General features: G+C 51.6%; 1 protein-coding gene across 1 annotated transcript in view; it reads left to right on the top strand.

Annotated features, from left to right (window-relative positions):
* Positions 1–16,231, top strand: part of ttn.2 (titin, tandem duplicate 2) — a 163,089-nt gene that overhangs the window by 135,937 nt on the left and 10,921 nt on the right. The window contains exons 216-244 of the mRNA XM_061286865.1: positions 38–625; positions 727–1,029; positions 1,114–1,410; positions 1,488–1,775; positions 1,870–2,169; positions 2,246–2,397; positions 2,474–2,624; positions 2,702–3,001; positions 3,091–4,857; positions 4,950–5,243; positions 5,318–5,605; positions 5,695–5,994; positions 6,065–6,399; positions 6,520–8,251; positions 8,341–8,643; positions 8,777–9,088; positions 9,199–9,489; positions 9,746–10,045; positions 11,352–11,493; positions 11,818–11,981; positions 12,492–12,794; positions 12,861–13,142; positions 13,223–13,816; positions 13,917–14,207; positions 14,305–14,604; positions 14,702–15,004; positions 15,078–15,380; positions 15,470–15,738; positions 15,806–16,121. Of these exons, the coding sequence (XP_061142849.1) occupies positions 38–625; positions 727–1,029; positions 1,114–1,410; positions 1,488–1,775; positions 1,870–2,169; positions 2,246–2,397; positions 2,474–2,624; positions 2,702–3,001; positions 3,091–4,857; positions 4,950–5,243; positions 5,318–5,605; positions 5,695–5,994; positions 6,065–6,399; positions 6,520–8,251; positions 8,341–8,643; positions 8,777–9,088; positions 9,199–9,489; positions 9,746–10,045; positions 11,352–11,493; positions 11,818–11,981; positions 12,492–12,794; positions 12,861–13,142; positions 13,223–13,816; positions 13,917–14,207; positions 14,305–14,604; positions 14,702–15,004; positions 15,078–15,380; positions 15,470–15,738; positions 15,806–16,121 (11,568 nt within the window). The remainder of the gene's footprint in view (positions 1–37; positions 626–726; positions 1,030–1,113; positions 1,411–1,487; positions 1,776–1,869; positions 2,170–2,245; positions 2,398–2,473; positions 2,625–2,701; positions 3,002–3,090; positions 4,858–4,949; positions 5,244–5,317; positions 5,606–5,694; positions 5,995–6,064; positions 6,400–6,519; positions 8,252–8,340; positions 8,644–8,776; positions 9,089–9,198; positions 9,490–9,745; positions 10,046–11,351; positions 11,494–11,817; positions 11,982–12,491; positions 12,795–12,860; positions 13,143–13,222; positions 13,817–13,916; positions 14,208–14,304; positions 14,605–14,701; positions 15,005–15,077; positions 15,381–15,469; positions 15,739–15,805; positions 16,122–16,231) is intronic.

Genomic DNA, 16,231 nt, shown 5'->3' with positions numbered 1-16,231 from the left:
ATTTAGTGATGCAATTCTCTCTCCTCATTTCCCAAAGAATCTCCTGAGGTTGTGATGAAGGACTTCCCCCACAACACAGTGTATGTCAGAGCTGGCTCCACCCTCAAATGTGAGATTCCGTTGACAGGCAGGCCACTGCCCAAGGTGTCCCTCTCCAAGGACAATGTGATACTCAAGTCAACCATGAGGTTCAACTCCGAGGTCACTCCCGACAGCATTAGGATCACGCTCCGTGAAAGCGTCGCGGGAGACGCTGGGCGTTACGATATCCTCGCTTCCAACTCGAGTGGCACCACCAAGTCCTTTGTCAACGTTGTGGTTCTGGACAGGCCCAGTGTTCCGCTGGGGCCCGTGGAGCTGTTTGACATCACGGAGGACAGCGTGAGTCTGAAGTGGCTGCCGCCTGCTTATGAGGGTGGCAGCGCCATCACAAACTACATCGTCCAGAAGAGGGAGACAACCACGGCCAGCTGGACAGACGTCTCGTCTGCTGTGGCTCGCTGTACCATCAAGATCCAGAAGCTTACAACCGGCCTGGAGTACCAGTTCAGGATTAGAGCCGAGAACAGATATGGAGTCAGCGAGCACATTGACTCGCCGGCTGTTTCCGTTCGCCTGCCGTACAGTATGTAGTCATCAAGGCTGTCGATTGTTTCAATTTGGCCCTTTGATGTCTGATCACGTGTGACCATGACACCAGCCTCATAACTCGTTGTCTTCCCGCAGCCTTGCCTGAAGCGCCGTCCACTCCGGAGATCACCGGTGTGACCAGGGAGACCATCACTGTAGCCTGGAAGGAGCCCAAGTCGGACGGAGGCAGTCAAGTCATTGGCTACCATCTCCAGATGAAAGACAGGAACAGCATCCTGTGGCAAAGAGTCAACAGAATGGTCATCCGGGCCAGCCACCTTAAGGTCACAAGCATTCACGCCGGACTCATTTATGAGTTCAAGGTGGCGGCAGAGAACGCCGCTGGAATCAGTGAATTCAGCAAGGTTTCCGATGCAGTGCTGGCAATTGACGCCTGTGGTGAGTCACGGTGTCGGCAACCCGGCTCCTTTGGACTCTTTTTATACTTGCTGTTGTCTTATCAGTGCCATCTGTTCCCTGCAGAACCACCCACCGCTTTACGCATTAGCGATATCACCAAAAACTCCATCAGCCTGGCCTGGCAGGTGCCCAACTTTGATGGAGGATCCCAGATCACAGGGTACTTGGTGGAGAAGAGAGAAGGAGTCAATGGCAGGTGGACCAAGGCAAACCTAACCAACATCAAAGATACACGCTACACTGTGACTGGCCTGACTAAAGATCAGATCTATGAGTTCAGAGTCATGGCCAAGAACGCCGTAGGCTCGGTGAGCAATCCTTCCATGACAGCTGGACCCGCCACATGCGTTGACACCTTTGGTACGTAAAAGCGCAGTCAAAATGTTCAACTGCTGAGTGTAGGTTTTCATCGGAGGTATGTATTTCTTCTCCTTCAGGTGCTCCAGAAATAGAAATACCAGCAGAGTACTTGAACGAGTTGAAACACAGGGCGGGCTCGGATGTCCAGCTCAAGTTTAACATCATTGCCAAGCCTGCTCCCACCATTGAGTGGCTGAAGGATGGAAGAGAACTCAAACCCAGTGCCCAACTGTCCTTTAAACACATCTTTGAGTCCACAAGTGTGTACCTGAGGGACACCTCACGCCTAAACTCTGGTACCTATGAGGTCCGGCTGAAGAACTCCCTGGGTTCAGCCTGTGCGGCTGTCAGATTGCTCATCCAAGGTACTTCAAATCAATTTCCATATTTGTTTCTGGTTCAAAGATCATCATTATCTGAGTTCCCAATCGCAATACATGGTATGATTGCCACTTACAGACAGGCCAGGTCCCCCCGCTGGAGAGATCCAGTTCAAGAAGGTGACCGCTGACAACATCACCATCATGTGGTCTCCTCCTTGTGACGAGGGTGGTGCCATGGTAACGCACTACCTTGTGGAAAAAAGGGAGACCAGCAGAGTCATGTGGTCCATCATCTCGGAGAAACTTGTCGACTGCATCGTTAACGTGCCCAGACTCATCCAGGGCAACGAATACGTATTCAGAGTCCGTGGTATCAACAAGTATGGCGTCGGTGACCCTCTGGAATCGGCGCCCATCGTCGCCAAGAACGCTTTTGGTAGAAAACGCAATAAGCAATGCGTTAATTGCCACCACAACCAGATATCAACCGATGGCTCGTTCATTTTCGACAGGTCCTCCCAGCGAGCCATCGAAGCCTCATGTCTCCATGATCACCAAGTCAACCATGACGGTACTTTGGGAGAGACCAGCTCTGGATGGTGGCAGCGACATCGACGGTTACTACCTGGAGAAAAGGGAAAAGAAGAGTCTTCAGTGGTTCAAGGTCGGTTTGTGGATCGTTTTGGCGCGAGTCTTCTCGTGACCGGTAGCGGCTGCAAAGCTAATGGTTTATTGCGCAGGTGGTGAAAGGCACAATCCGAGACACCAGGCAGAAGGTCAGCGGGCTTGTGGAGAACAACGAGTACCAGTACCGGGTATGCGCTGTCAACAAGGCAGGAGCAGGAAACTACTCAGAGGCCTCCGAATTGTACAAGGCCTACGATCCTATTGGTACACCTTTGCACTTATTCCGACACGCCGCCTTTCCCGTATCACAGCTGCTAGACCCCTGGTGTCTCTGCCTTTAGATCTCCCTGGCGAGCCATCCAAATTGCGTGTGGTGGACTCAACCAAGACCTCTATCACCCTCGGATGGGAGAAGCCTGTGTATGATGGTGGCAGCGAGATCACGCATTATTTCCTGGAGCAAATGAACTCAGAGGAGCGAGAATGGGCGACGGTCAACCCGCAAGTTAAGGCCTGCGAGTATGTGGTTTCTCACCTCAAACCAGCAACCTACTACTTCTTCAGAGTTTCTGCAGTCAATTGCAAGGGCAAGGGAGAGGATATCAAGATGTACCAGCCTGTGCAAGCCAAGGATATCCTGGGTTTGTAACCTCACATCACAAACGCAAAACTGCCGAGAGTAATAAGGTTGGCTCCTTCTGACGTCTGTGTGAAATTTCTCTCTCGACAGAGGAGGCTGACGTTGACTTGGATGTTCCCATGACCACCCACTATACGGCGCGGGCAGGGCGTGACGTGGAGGTGTTTATTCCGCTGAAGGGACGTCCCGCCCCTGGCGTCACCTGGCGCCGCGGGGAGCGCAACGTCGCCGCCGACACCCGCTACACCATCGCCAGTACCGAGCGCGCTACCACCCTTCTAATTCCCAAGGTCACTCGCGACGACTGTGGCAAGTACATGCTGGAGATTGAGAATGGCGTGGGAGAGCCCAAGATCATAACGGTTTCCCTGAAGGTGCAAGACAGTCCGTCCACCTGCCAAAAATTGATGATTAAGAATGTGTCCAGAGGTAACTTGACGCTGAGTTGGGAGGCTCCCCTCATTGATGGCGGCTCCCCTGTCACGAAATACATTGTTGAGAAGAAGGCTTCCACCATGAAAGCGTACCAGATGGTCACGGACCAGTGTCCCAATACGAGCTATAAGGTGTCGGGCCTTGAGGAGGACATCGCTTACTTCTTCCGGGTGTCAGCTGAAAATGAGTTTGGTGTGGGTGACACCTGTGAGACCTTGGAGCCTGTCAGAGCCACTGAGACCCCCGGTGCAGTTAAAGACCTGGTCGTGCTTGACTCCACAAAGACCTCCGTCACTCTGCAGTGGACCAGACCCGACCATGACGGCGGCAGCCACATCTCTGACTACGTCATCGAGAAGAGAAACGAGAACAATGTCAGCTGGACTTTAGCTGCAACTTGTAAGCGCTGCACATGCGAGGTGACGGAGCTGGAAGAGGATTCGGAGATGAACTTCAGGGTCTATGCAAAGAATGAGAAGGGCACCAGTGACTTCTCACAGATCGGCCCAATCACAGTGATGGACTTTGTCATTTCCCCCGAGGCTTGCCTCAGTGACTACCCCAACGGAGAGCTGGCCGTTCGTGTGGGTCAGAACATCCACATTGAGCTGCCCTTCAAGGGAAAACCCAGGCCTGCCATCAGTTGGCTTAAGGACAATTTGCCTCTTAAGGAAAGCGAAAACGTCCGCTTCAGGACCACTGACAACAAGACGGCGGTTACAGTCAGAGATGCCAAGAAGGAGCACGCAGGCCAGTATACCTTGGTTCTGGACAACAGAGCTGTAAAGAACTACTTTGACATCGAGGTGACCGTCCTCGGGCCCCCCTCTGTGCCCGTTGGCCCCATCCACTTTGACGAGATCAAGGCCGAAACTATTATCATTTCTTGGAATGAGCCCAAAGAGGACGGAGGCGGCGAGATTACCTGCTACAGTGTGGAGAAGCGTGAGACTTCCCATGCCATCTGGAAGATGGTCTGCTCAAGTGTGGTCAGAACATCCTTCAAGATTCCAAACCTGGTGAAGGGAACTGTGTACCAGTTCAGAGTCCGTGCAGAGAACAAATATGGCGTCAGTGAGTCACTCATCTCCACAGAGGTCCTTGCAGAGCATCAATACAAACCTCCAGGTGCTCCTGGAAGGCCAGTGGCCTACAACGTAACCAGTGATGGCATGAGCATTCGCTGGGAAGCGCCAGAGTTTGATGGCGGGTCGCCCATTCTTGGCTACCACGTTGAGAAAAAAGACAGGAATAGTCTCCTGTGGCAGAAGGTCAACTCCACCATCATCTCCAACACAGAGTACAGGATCATCAGTCTTTTGGAGGGTCTCGAGTACTCCTTCAGAGTCTATGCAGAGAACAATGCCGGACTCAGCCCGGTTAGCGAGCAGAGCAAGCACGCACTTGCTATCGCCCCTGTCGGTGAGTACCTGGGACTTCTATGCTTAGAATTGTATGGCGTATCTGTTGATGCAGACACAGATGAAGCAACGTTTGATTTGACAAATCCTTAGATCCACCTGGCACCCCGACCTGCATCGATGTGACCCGAGACTCGGTCACTTTGACGTGGGATATCCCCAAGCGAGACGGAGGTAGCAAGATTGTGGCCTACAGCGTGGAGAGGCGCCAGGGCAGGGGGAAATGGCTGCGGTGCAACTTCACTGACATCAGTGAGACACAATTTACAGTGACCGGTCTGTCTGCTGGAGACAGATTTGAATTTAGGGTGATCGCCCGCAATGCCGTGGGCACCGTTAGCCCCCCGTCCAACTCCTCTGGATACATCACGACCAAGGATGAGAGCAGTATGCATTCTAAGATTGAAAAAAAGACGCTTTCCCCATTACAAATGCTAACTAGTCCTCTTTGCAATTTGTAGTCTCTCCTGAGATCGAATGGTCCCCAGACCAGGTGCTGACGCTGAGAGCCGGAGAGAATGTCAAGCTGAGCTGCAACATCACCGGTCGTCCAGTTCCGCAAGTTGTGTGGTACAAGGATGGAAAAGAAATCGACAAGAGGACCACAACGGACATGGAGATTACCGCTGGTATCGGGACCAGCGGCGTGTTTGTTCGCGATGCAAACAGGAACCACCGTGGCGTCTACACCGTGGAGGCCAAGAACAGCTCCGGTGCCAAGAAAGCCGACGTCAACGTCAGAGTCCAAGGTTGCTGCATTCTCACGCCGTCGCTCCTTGACGAGCGCACGAGCCCAAGCGTGCGTATTTGGAGCGTTTACCATCCCTTGTCTTTTCAGATACCCCTGGACCAGTTGAAGGTCCCATCCGTTTCACTGGCATCACGGCCGAAAAGTGCTCAGTGTGGTGGAATCCCCCGGAAAATGACGGTTGCGCCGCCATCACCCACTACGTGGTCGAGAAGAGGGAGACGTCTCGGCTTTCCTGGGCTTTGGTCACCTCCAAATGCGAAGCCTGCTCGTTCAGCGCCACCAACCTCATCAAGGGCAACGAGTACCAGTTTAGAATCTCTGCTGTCAACAAGTTTGGTGTTGGCAAACCACTGGACTCTGTTCCCTTCATTGCTCAGATGCAATACAGTAAGAATTGTTGCGCCGTAATGTTTCGTCCTCATCTCAGCCTAATGTTAATGTCCGTTCTTGCGCACAGCTGTGCCCGAGGCACCCGGTACCCCGGATTCTACACATGTCACCGGCAACAGCATCACCGTGTGCTGGACCAGGCCAAGGTCAGACGGCGGCAATGAGATCAAACACTATATCTTGGAGAGACGTGAGAAGAAGAGTCTGCGCTGGGTGAAGGTTTCTGCAAAAAGGCCCATCACAGAGCTCAGGCATAGAGTCACCAACCTCACTGAGGGCAATGAGTACGAGTTCCGTGTCATGGCGGAGAACGGCGCCGGTGTCGGACCGGCCAGCGGCACATCCAGGCTCTTCAAATGCAGAGAGCCTACCAGTGCTCCCAGCGCCCCGACCCTAATCAAGGTAGGTTGGCGTAGAGACAGCAAAAAACTGAATCAGAATCTGCTTTCGACTTTAGATCTCCGCATGATGAAAGCACAACTGGTTCAGTAACTGTGCTTTGCTCTGCTCTGTCTCCATCAGGTTATTGACTCCACCAAATCCTCTGTCACCCTGGAATGGACCAAGCCAGTCTTTGACGGCGGCCTCCCAATCATTGGCTACAATATTGACATGTGCAAGGCCAGTCTCGAAGAGTGGCATCGAGTAAATACCCAGATTTGCTTCCACAAGCGGTACACTGCCAAGGGCCTGGTTGCCGGTGAGCTTTACAAGTTCAGGGTCAGCGCTGTGAACGGATCTGGGGAAGGTGACTCGTCAGTGATGCCCAGCGCTGTGCAAGCTCTCGACAGGCTAACGTCGCCCGAGTTCGACATCGATGCCAACTTCAAGCAGACGCATACAGTGAAAAATGGCGGCACCCTCTCCCTTCACGTGGCTTTCCGGGGCAAACCGACTCCTTTGACCACCTGGTCCCGAGTGGATAGCGAACTGCCGGTGATGGCCGATATTAAGAGCACAGATTCCCACTCGACTCTCACCATCGAGAGCTGCACGCGCTACGAGGCTGGCAAGTACACGCTCTCCCTAGAAAACAACAGTGGGCGCAAGTCCATTACATTTACTGTCAAAGTGCTGGACACGCCCGGACCTCCAGGCGCCTTCACCTTTAAGGATGTTACACGCGGAGCATTAACCATGATGTGGGATGCCCCGAGCAACGACGGCGGCTCGCGGATCCAACACTATATTGTGGACAGACGCGAGGCCAGCCGCCTCACATGGCAAGAGGTCAGCTCCAAGTGCACCCGGCAGATGATCAGGATAACCGGTTTGGACATAGGGGTGTCGTACCTCTTCCGAGTCATTGCTGTTAACCAGTCTGGCCAGGGGGAACCTCACGAGATGAACGACCCCATCGTGGCGACCGAAGAACCCGCTCCGCCAAAGAGAGTCGATGTTGTCGACACGAGCCGTTCGACAGCCTCACTGGTGTGGCTCAAGCCTGAACATGACGGTGGCAGCCACATCAGAGGTTACATCGTGGAGTTCAGAGCTGAGGACAAACAGTTCTGGTCTGTCGCAGGGGAGACCAAGTCCCTTAAGATGCTGGTGGAAGGTCTGATTGAAGATACAGAGTATGAATTCAGAGTCAAGGCCAAGAACGACGCGGGAATCAGTGAGCCTCAGGCGACCTTATCCTCGGTGCTCATCAAAGAGCCTCGGATCGAACCCACCGCCGATCTCAGCGGTATCACCAACCAACTCATCACCTGCAAGACCTCCAATACCTTCACCGTTGACATTCCCATTAGCGGCAGGCCGGCACCCAAAGTCACCTGGAGGCTGGAAGAGATGAAATTGAACGAGACAGACAGAGTTTCCATCAAGACCACCAAAGAGAGAACCACTCTGGTAGTAAAAGATAGCAAGAGAAGTGACAGCGGCAAATACTACCTGGCTCTGGAGAATGCTGCCGGAGCCAAAACCTTTACTGTGACTGTGATGGTGGTCGGAAGACCCAGCCCTCCCACAGGCCCTGTGGTGGTTTCCGGTGTATCCTCCGAGTCCTGCTCGTTGTCCTGGTCCGAGTCCCCTGACGACGGCGGCACAGAAATCACTAATTATATTGTGGAGAAGCGCGAGTCGGGCTCGGCCTCCTGGCAAGTGGTCAATTCCAGCGTGAAGAGAACTACCATCAAGGTCACTCATCTGACTAAGTACATGGAGTACACTTTCAGAGTTTGCGCTGAGAACAAGTTTGGAGTCAGCAAGTCCATCGAGTCTGCAGCCGTGATCATTGAACATCCTTTCGGTACGTTTTGATTGTGCTTCGCGCGTTACCTATAATGTTCTGCGTTTTTTGGGGGTAAATTAAGGATTTCCTCTGCTGAACTCCTGCAGTTCCTCCAAGTCCTCCAACCCGTCCGGACGTGGTGACTGTGTCCGCCAATGCCATCAGCATTAAATGGGATGTGCCCTATGCCGATGGCGGGAGCATGGTGACTGGTTACTGGATTGAGAAGAAAGAGCGTAATACCATTCTGTGGGTGAGGGAGAACAAGCTGCCTTGTCTGGATTGCCACTACAAGGTGTCCAGCCTGATTGAGGGTCTCGAGTACCAGTTTAGAGTCTACGCCATGAACGTCGCCGGAATCAGCAAGGCCAGTGAGGCCTCCAGACCAGTGGTGGCGCTCAACCCCGTCGGTGAGTAGCAAGCACCCTGTCTTTTTAACACATGCAAAGCTTTAATGCTCAATAATGGCCACGATCAAGGGTCGTAATTTCTAGCGTAAAGACCAGTGTGCAATTATAAAACTTCTCCTCCTACTCTCCTCAGATCCTCCCGGTCACCCTCAGGTGACAGACATAACTCGCTCTTCCGTGTCACTGTGCTGGACCGTGCCCGAGAACGACGGCGGCAGCAAGCTTGTCGGCTATGTGGTGGAGAGGAAAGTCTACAGTACTGATGAGTGGGACGAAAACCGCTGGCTCAAGTGCAACTACGCCACCATCACGGAGAACTACTTTACGGTCACCAACCTGGGAGAGGGAGAAACCTTTGAATATCGCGTCATTGCCAAGAATGCCGCCGGGGTCCACAGTGCTCCATCCGTATCCACTGGACCCGTGACCTGCAAGGACGAATACTGTAAGCTCTAAAATGGAGAATGCCTTTCCTTATTTCATTGGCTCTTTCAGTTTCAGTTGGCCCTGACTTGGAAGCAGATTTGAACAAAAATTGCCTTTCTCCACCTTCAGCTCCTCCTCGAGCAGAGCTGGACAGCAAGCTGATTGGCGAGACCATTGTTGTCACCGCCGGCTCCGATCTCGTCCTGGATGGTGCGGTGGGTGGTAAACCGGAACCCACCGTTTACTGGTCCAAGGGCGACAAGATCATGGATCTGGGCGAGAAGTACTCACTGACCTACACGAGCACAAGAGCAATGGCTGTCATTAAGAACTGTGACAGATTTGACACGGGCAGATACACTTTGACCGTCAAGAACGTCAATGGAATCAAGACGGCGGCTGTCACCGTTAAAGTCCTGGGTCAGTTGACTAAACCTTTACCGTAGCTAGGGTGTTTGTTGGGGTTTTTTTGCGGAAGGTGTGCCACAAATTTGGACTTGTGTATATATAAATATATATAAATCCCAGTTATTATTATTATTATTATTATTATTATTATTCGGAAACAAGCCATCAAAATAGAAAGGCACCACTTACAAATCTGCGCGGAGTGCTTGCACAATCATCGAAAGGTGACTTAGACACTCTGAACTGACAACCTTTTGGTGTCTCACAGACACTCCTGGGCCCCCAGCTGATAAAATCGTGATCAGCAGAGTGACGGAGGAGAAGTGCACCGTGTCCTGGAAGATCCCCCTGGAAGACGGCGGTGACATTGTCAGCCATTACATCGTAGAGCGCCGTGAGACCAGTCGTCTCAACTGGGTCATCATGGAGACCGAGTGCAAGAGCTTGTCCTGTGTCAGCACCAGGCTGATTAAGGGCAACGAGTACGTCTTCCGAGTGCGGGGAGTCAACAAGTATGGACCTGGTGTTCCACTGGAATCGGAGCCGGTCATAGCCAGGAATGCTTACAGTAAGTGTATGCAAAGCCACTTTCCATTCAGCACACACATGCACGCAGTTAAGGTGCATGCAGCAGAAATAGCGTATTGGGCCGGATATAAGACAACCCTGATTGTAAGACCACCCCCTCTTTTTCAAGACTCAAGTTTGAACAAAGACTTTTTGATGACCAAATTTCATTTTTAGACAGAAAATCATGACCATACATCTGAAACAAATGATTATAACAATATATTTGAGAGAAAAAGCATGTTCTTTTGGCTCGTTCACAAACTGTCTATGACATCTTAATATCTGAACATTTAAATATGTCAACTAAAGTGCAATCACAGTTGTAAATGAATGGCTTCTGGTTTTTCAAATGTAAATAAAGCAATCTACTGTGATAAAACGACAAAATTGCAATAACTGCATTAACCATCAAAGTGAAGTCGAACTGTAACTTGCAACAAATCTGATTAAGGGAAAAACATTGCAATCGAATAATGCCAACTGCTCCCGCTATTGTTGGGGAGACTGAGGACCGTATAGGGGAGGGTTAGGGTTGGCTCGGATGCTTACGCTCTTTTCGCCCCCGGTGTCGGTCAGAACACAGGAGGAAAGACGTGGTTCAGTTATGATGGCTTTATGGACTGAATTATTGGCAAAAAAGTATCAGGCACTGTGGCTCACAGGGGGAGTGAATGTGATTCTTGTGTGAAGCGTGTGTGTGGTTTGTGGGGGCAACAGACAGAAATACAGCACTTGTGACGTCACACAACACAACACACTCACTTTGTGTCAACGACGCGCACAATCACAGCAACATACTCAGTGGATACCAGCAACCTTTAACTTACTGCTGCGGGCAAGCTCCAACAATGACGATAAGCTGAGGTAACCAACATTTTAACATCGACATAGGCACCTTTCGAACAGCTATTTTTCTTTTTCTTCTTTGTGACAGGGGTTTGCTTTGGCCTGCGGAGTTAAGTTCAGCATTCGCTTTAAAAATATCTGGCGCCATCTAGCATTGTGAATGGGTGTAACGTCTAGACCCCGAATGCAAGACGACTCCCACTTTTTTAGTCTTGTTTCAATGCAAAAAGCACCGTCTTATATTCGGGCCAATACAATAGGTGTAGTCCCTTCAGGCTTAGGCCAAGACACAAACAGTAGGTACATCATAAGGAAATGTCAAGTCTATTTTCAAGAAAGTTCCAATGGACGTCAGTCCGTCAGTCAGTAATTGGGTCAATAAATAAACAAATGACACAGGGCAACTGGAGTCGTACAAGTTGGAGTTCATTTTTGTGTCTATTTTGTCTCTACTCCAGCTTTGCCATCGCCACCGGGCACACCAGAGGCCACGGCCGTGGGCAAGGAACACGTCATTATCGAGTGGATGAAGCCAGAGAGTGACGGAGGCAGCGAGATCAAAACTTACCTCGTGGACAAGAGGGAGAAGAATAGCACCAGGTTTGAGCAACACACACTTCAAGCTGGAAGGATGCTGCTCATGATTCCGCTTATGATTCCGTACCGTTTCAAAAGAAAAACATCATCGGAGGGCTTTGGACAGTATGACGTTTTGCCACGGGTGTCGATGGTACTTACTCTTGAGTTGACTTTGCCACGTCCAAGTTTCCAAGTCTATTGTCAGATTAGATTGTCTATTGTCGAATTAGCTCATATTCTTTGCTCTTGCTTTTTTAACTCCTGTGTTTTGTATTTTGCCTCTGCCCGTCGTCTATGTTCTCGTCGTGCTCCTCTCACATGCTGGTTCCCCGTTTTGCAAACCAGGTGGACGCGGGTCAACAAGACTTACACCATCTACGACACGCGCCTCAAGATCACGGGCCTGCTGGAAGGAAGCGGATACCAATTCCGCGTGACGGCCGTCAACGCGGCGGGAGACAGCCAGCCCAGCGACGCCTCGCCATACATCCTCCTCAAAGATCCCAGCTGTGAGACTCTCTTTGTTTGTGGATCTACACCAAGCTTTGTTTTCCAAGTCACACATAGGACAGATTGAAGGGTGCAAGGCTCAATTGGACAGGCTTCAGCTTTGATTTATTTATAGAAACATGTTTTATTTTCGAAGTATACTCAGCGAGGATATATTATTTTTGTACATAGAGCGTATGTCAGTCAGTCAGTCAGTCAGTCAGTCAGTCAGTCAGTCAGTCAGTCAGTCAGTCAGTCAGTCAGTCAGTCCTGCTATCTAATTTCTATAGCACTTTGCAGGACAACCTTGACTGCCACTGGGAGAACACGTACAGTATATCGAGTCTAGACAGAGTTTTCAATACAACGAACAAATGTGAGAGTAAACCCGAGTACTGGCAGAAAAGCCGAGTGAGCGTGGTCGTCATCTCCCGACCCAGAGGTCAAAGTGTCCTTGAGCAAGACACCCCTGATCCCCTCCGAGGTGCATTTTGAACAGCATCCTAAATTTTGCTTGCATCCCCTTGTAGACACCCCAGCTCCGCCATCAATGCCTCGCATCACAGACACAACAAAGCACAGCATCAGCATGACTTGGACCAGACCCATGTACGACGGCGGCTCGGATGTCACCGGCTATGTGTTGGAAATCCTAGAGGAGGGTTCCGAGCAGTGGTATCGCGCCACAGCCAAGGCTCTCAAGACCAACGAGTATCTGGCCGGCGGTCTGGTCGGCAATAAGAAATACCAATTCAGGGTGGCAGCTGTCAACAGCAACGGCACAGGAGAGTTCAGTGAACCCAGCGCTGAAATCGAGCCCCTGGAGAGAATTGGTAAGTCTTGCCCAGAGGACATTGTTCATGATGCAATCTGGCTCTGATGACACCGCCTACTCGCAGAAATGCCTGACCTGGAATTGGACGAGGACCTGAAGAAGACTGTTTGTCTTCGTGCTGGAGGAACTTTGCGACTTTTTGTGACTGTCGGCGGACGCCCAACACCGGTTGTGTCCTGGAGGAAGACGGGCGTGGAGCTGCAGAGCCGCGGCTTCCTGGAGACCACTGACAGCTACACTATGCTGATTGTGGAGAAGGTTGACCGCTACGACTCTGGGAAATACGTAGTGGAGGCAGAGAACCCGTCAGGCAAGAAGTCTGCAACCATCCTGGTCAAAGTCTATGGTAGGTGAACACCCAGAGATTCTCGGAATGCAGCTTCGAAACTGGGGTCGAATTGAACTCTTTCTATTCATCCCTTGCAGACACTCCTGGTCCTCCAGCTTCTGTGAGAGTGAAGGACTATACCAAGGAGTCAGTTGTCATCACCTGGGACGTCCCAACTATTGACGGCGGCGCTCACGTCAGCAACTATATCATCGAGAAACGAGAAGCCAGCATGAAGTCTTACAAGACTGTCACCACAGAGTGTCGAAAGACCCTGTTCAGGATCACTGGCCTGGAGGAGGGTGCGCACTACTTCTTTAGAGTACTACCAGAGAACATCTATGGCGTCGGTGAGCCCTGCGAGACAGCTGAGGCTGTGCTGGTGTGCGAAATGCCATCGATGCCTCAGAGCCTCCACGTCATTGACGTCACAAAGTCTTCGGTCACTCTGCGATGGGACAAACCCATGCATGAAGGCGGCAGCAGGCTGACGGGCTACATTATTGAAGCCTGCAGGGTGTCAACAGACAGGTGGACCACAGTGGTCACCGTCAAGGCCTCCATCTCCCAGTACACTGTCGAGTCTCTCACAGAGAACGACCAGTACTTTTTCAGAGTCCGAGCTTGCAACAGCCGAGGAAGCGGTGAGGCCGTGGACATCGTCACCCCCGTCACCGTACAGGAAATCAAAGGTATGTCGGCCAAGAGAAGCAAACCTTCACAGCTGTAGAATGGTCCCCCACCGTTATCGTTTCACGTGATGCATCCACCCACCTCTGTGTTTGCCTCCAGTCACGCCAAAGATCGACATGACCAGCATTCCTCAGAGGATTGTCTACGTCCCCAGTGGTAAACCCATCGATCTCAACTTGCCAATTACGGCCAAACCGCAGCCGGTCTGCTCCTGGTTCTTTGGCGGTGTCCAGCTAAAAGACAGCCTGGAGCGCATCAAAACAGAAAGCAATGGCAAATACAGCCATCTGGTCATCCGTGAGACCACCATCGACGACTCAGGAGACTACATGCTTAAGGTCAAAAACGCCATCGGTGTGGCAACTGAAGTTATTAAAGTGGTCATCCTAGGTAGGCTGGCAGAAGCTCCGAATCGACATCAAAGTGATTTTCGAGTATTTGCTTGCAGTGTGAGGACCTGGACCCCTCTCTTCATGTGCTATTTCAGGCAAACCCGGCATACCGGTCGGCCCCATGAAGGTCGTCGAGGTCGATGGCCAATCAGTGACAGTCAGCTGGCAACCTCCAGAGAAGGATGGCGGCGCTAACATCAGCGGATATGTGGTGGAACAGCGCGATGCTCACCGCCCCGGCTGGATCACAGTCTCAGAATCGGTGACCCGACCGTGCTTCAAGTTTACTCGACTTTCTGAGGGAATAGAGTACGTGTTCCGCGTTGCCGCCATGAACCGCTTCGGTGTTGGTGGCTTCCTCCAGTCGCAAGTGGTGGAATCTAAGAGCACCAAAAGTGAGTGCGCAAACTGATAACGCCTTCAGCAGCAACGTTTGATTTGCCTACGATTTCCCCCCCCCCCTCCTAATTCGTCTGCGGTTGACTTGCGCAGCCATCCCTGGACCTCCGAGCAGACCGGAGGTACTCGACGTCACTCACGAGGGGATGACCCTCACTTGGCATCCGCCGGAGGACAACGGTGGCTCCACCATCACCGGTTATATCATTGAGCGCAAGGAGCCTCGTTCTGACCGATGGCTGAGGATCAACAAAAACCCAGTGACCATGACCAGGTACCGCTCTTCCGGTCTGATCGAAGGCCTGGAGTACGAGTACCGCATCACAGCCATTAACTCCAGAGGAACGGGCAAACCCAGCGAGACCTCTGCCATCACTGTTGCCATGGACCCCATAGGTACATGATAAACCTACACACTTGTACTTGTGAAGAAGTCCATCTGATCGACCCTATATGTATTGTGAAATAGCGCCACCAGGTCCTCCAGGTCATCCCAAAGTCACAGATACCACCAGAACCTCCGTGTCTCTGGCCTGGTTGCCTCCTGTAGAGGAGGGTGGCTCTGTGGTCACCGGTTACTTTGTTGAGATGCAAAAGGTGGACCAGGTGGAGTGGACCCTGTGCAACACCACACCCACCAAAATGTGCGAGTATACCCTCACACACATGCCGCAAGGTGCAGAATACAAGTTCAGAGTCATCGCCTGCAATGCTGGTGGGACTGGAGAACCCGCAGAGATTCTTGGGGTTGTCAAAGTCCAGGAGATGCTCAGTAAGATAAATTCATGTGATCATTTGTACAGTGTCGTACATCATTTGCCGCATTCAATCCCACACAAATCTCCTCTGTGTCTTCCTTAGATTATCCGGAATACAAGCTGGACAGTGGATATGAGGAGGGCTACGTGGTGCGCCAAGGAGGAGTCATCTGCCTGTCGGTGCCCTTCACTGGTAAACCCATCCCTACGTGCAAGTGGACCAAGGATGGACGCGACATCTCCCACCGGGCCATGATCGCTGTCAATGATGACGTAACGGAGCTTGTCATCAAAGAGGCTCACAAAGATGACACGGGTACTTATGACCTGCTGTTGGAGAACAAATGTGGCAGGAAAGCCGTGTACATCAAGGTAAGGACAAGTCCTGTGAACTGCAACCATCGTCAGTTCTTTTTAATCTTATATCTTATATCTGCAGGTGAAGGTCATCGGGCGTCCCGATGTGCCGGAGGGCCCTCTGGAGTTCGACGACATTCAGGCCAGATCAGTCCGAGTCAGCTGGCGGCCCCCGTCTGACGACGGAGGCTCTGACCTCCTCGGATATATCGTGGAGAGACGCGAAGTCCCCAAGGCTGCTTGGTGTACGGTGGACGCTCGGGTCACAGAGAACTCCCTGGTGGTCAAAGGCCTGAAAGAGAATATGCAGTACCACTTCAGGGTCTCTGCCGAGAACCAGTTTGGTGTCAGCCGCTCTCTGAAGTCCGAAGAGCCTGTCACAGCAAAGACACCTCTCTGTGAGTAGCGAGAATATCAAGTGGTGATGTGACTTGAAGATGCCCCAATTGAGGAGTTTTCCAAGTTTAAAACGCTCTCTTGGTTGAATTTTTTTTTCTTTTTGTCTTGT

Source organism: Syngnathus typhle, linkage group LG9, assembly GCF_033458585.1.
Source record: "Syngnathus typhle isolate RoL2023-S1 ecotype Sweden linkage group LG9, RoL_Styp_1.0, whole genome shotgun sequence".
NCBI lineage: Eukaryota > Metazoa > Chordata > Actinopteri > Syngnathiformes > Syngnathidae > Syngnathus > Syngnathus typhle.
The sequence above is the reverse complement of the archived record's forward strand: the minus strand, read 5'-3'. Positions and strand labels throughout refer to the sequence as shown.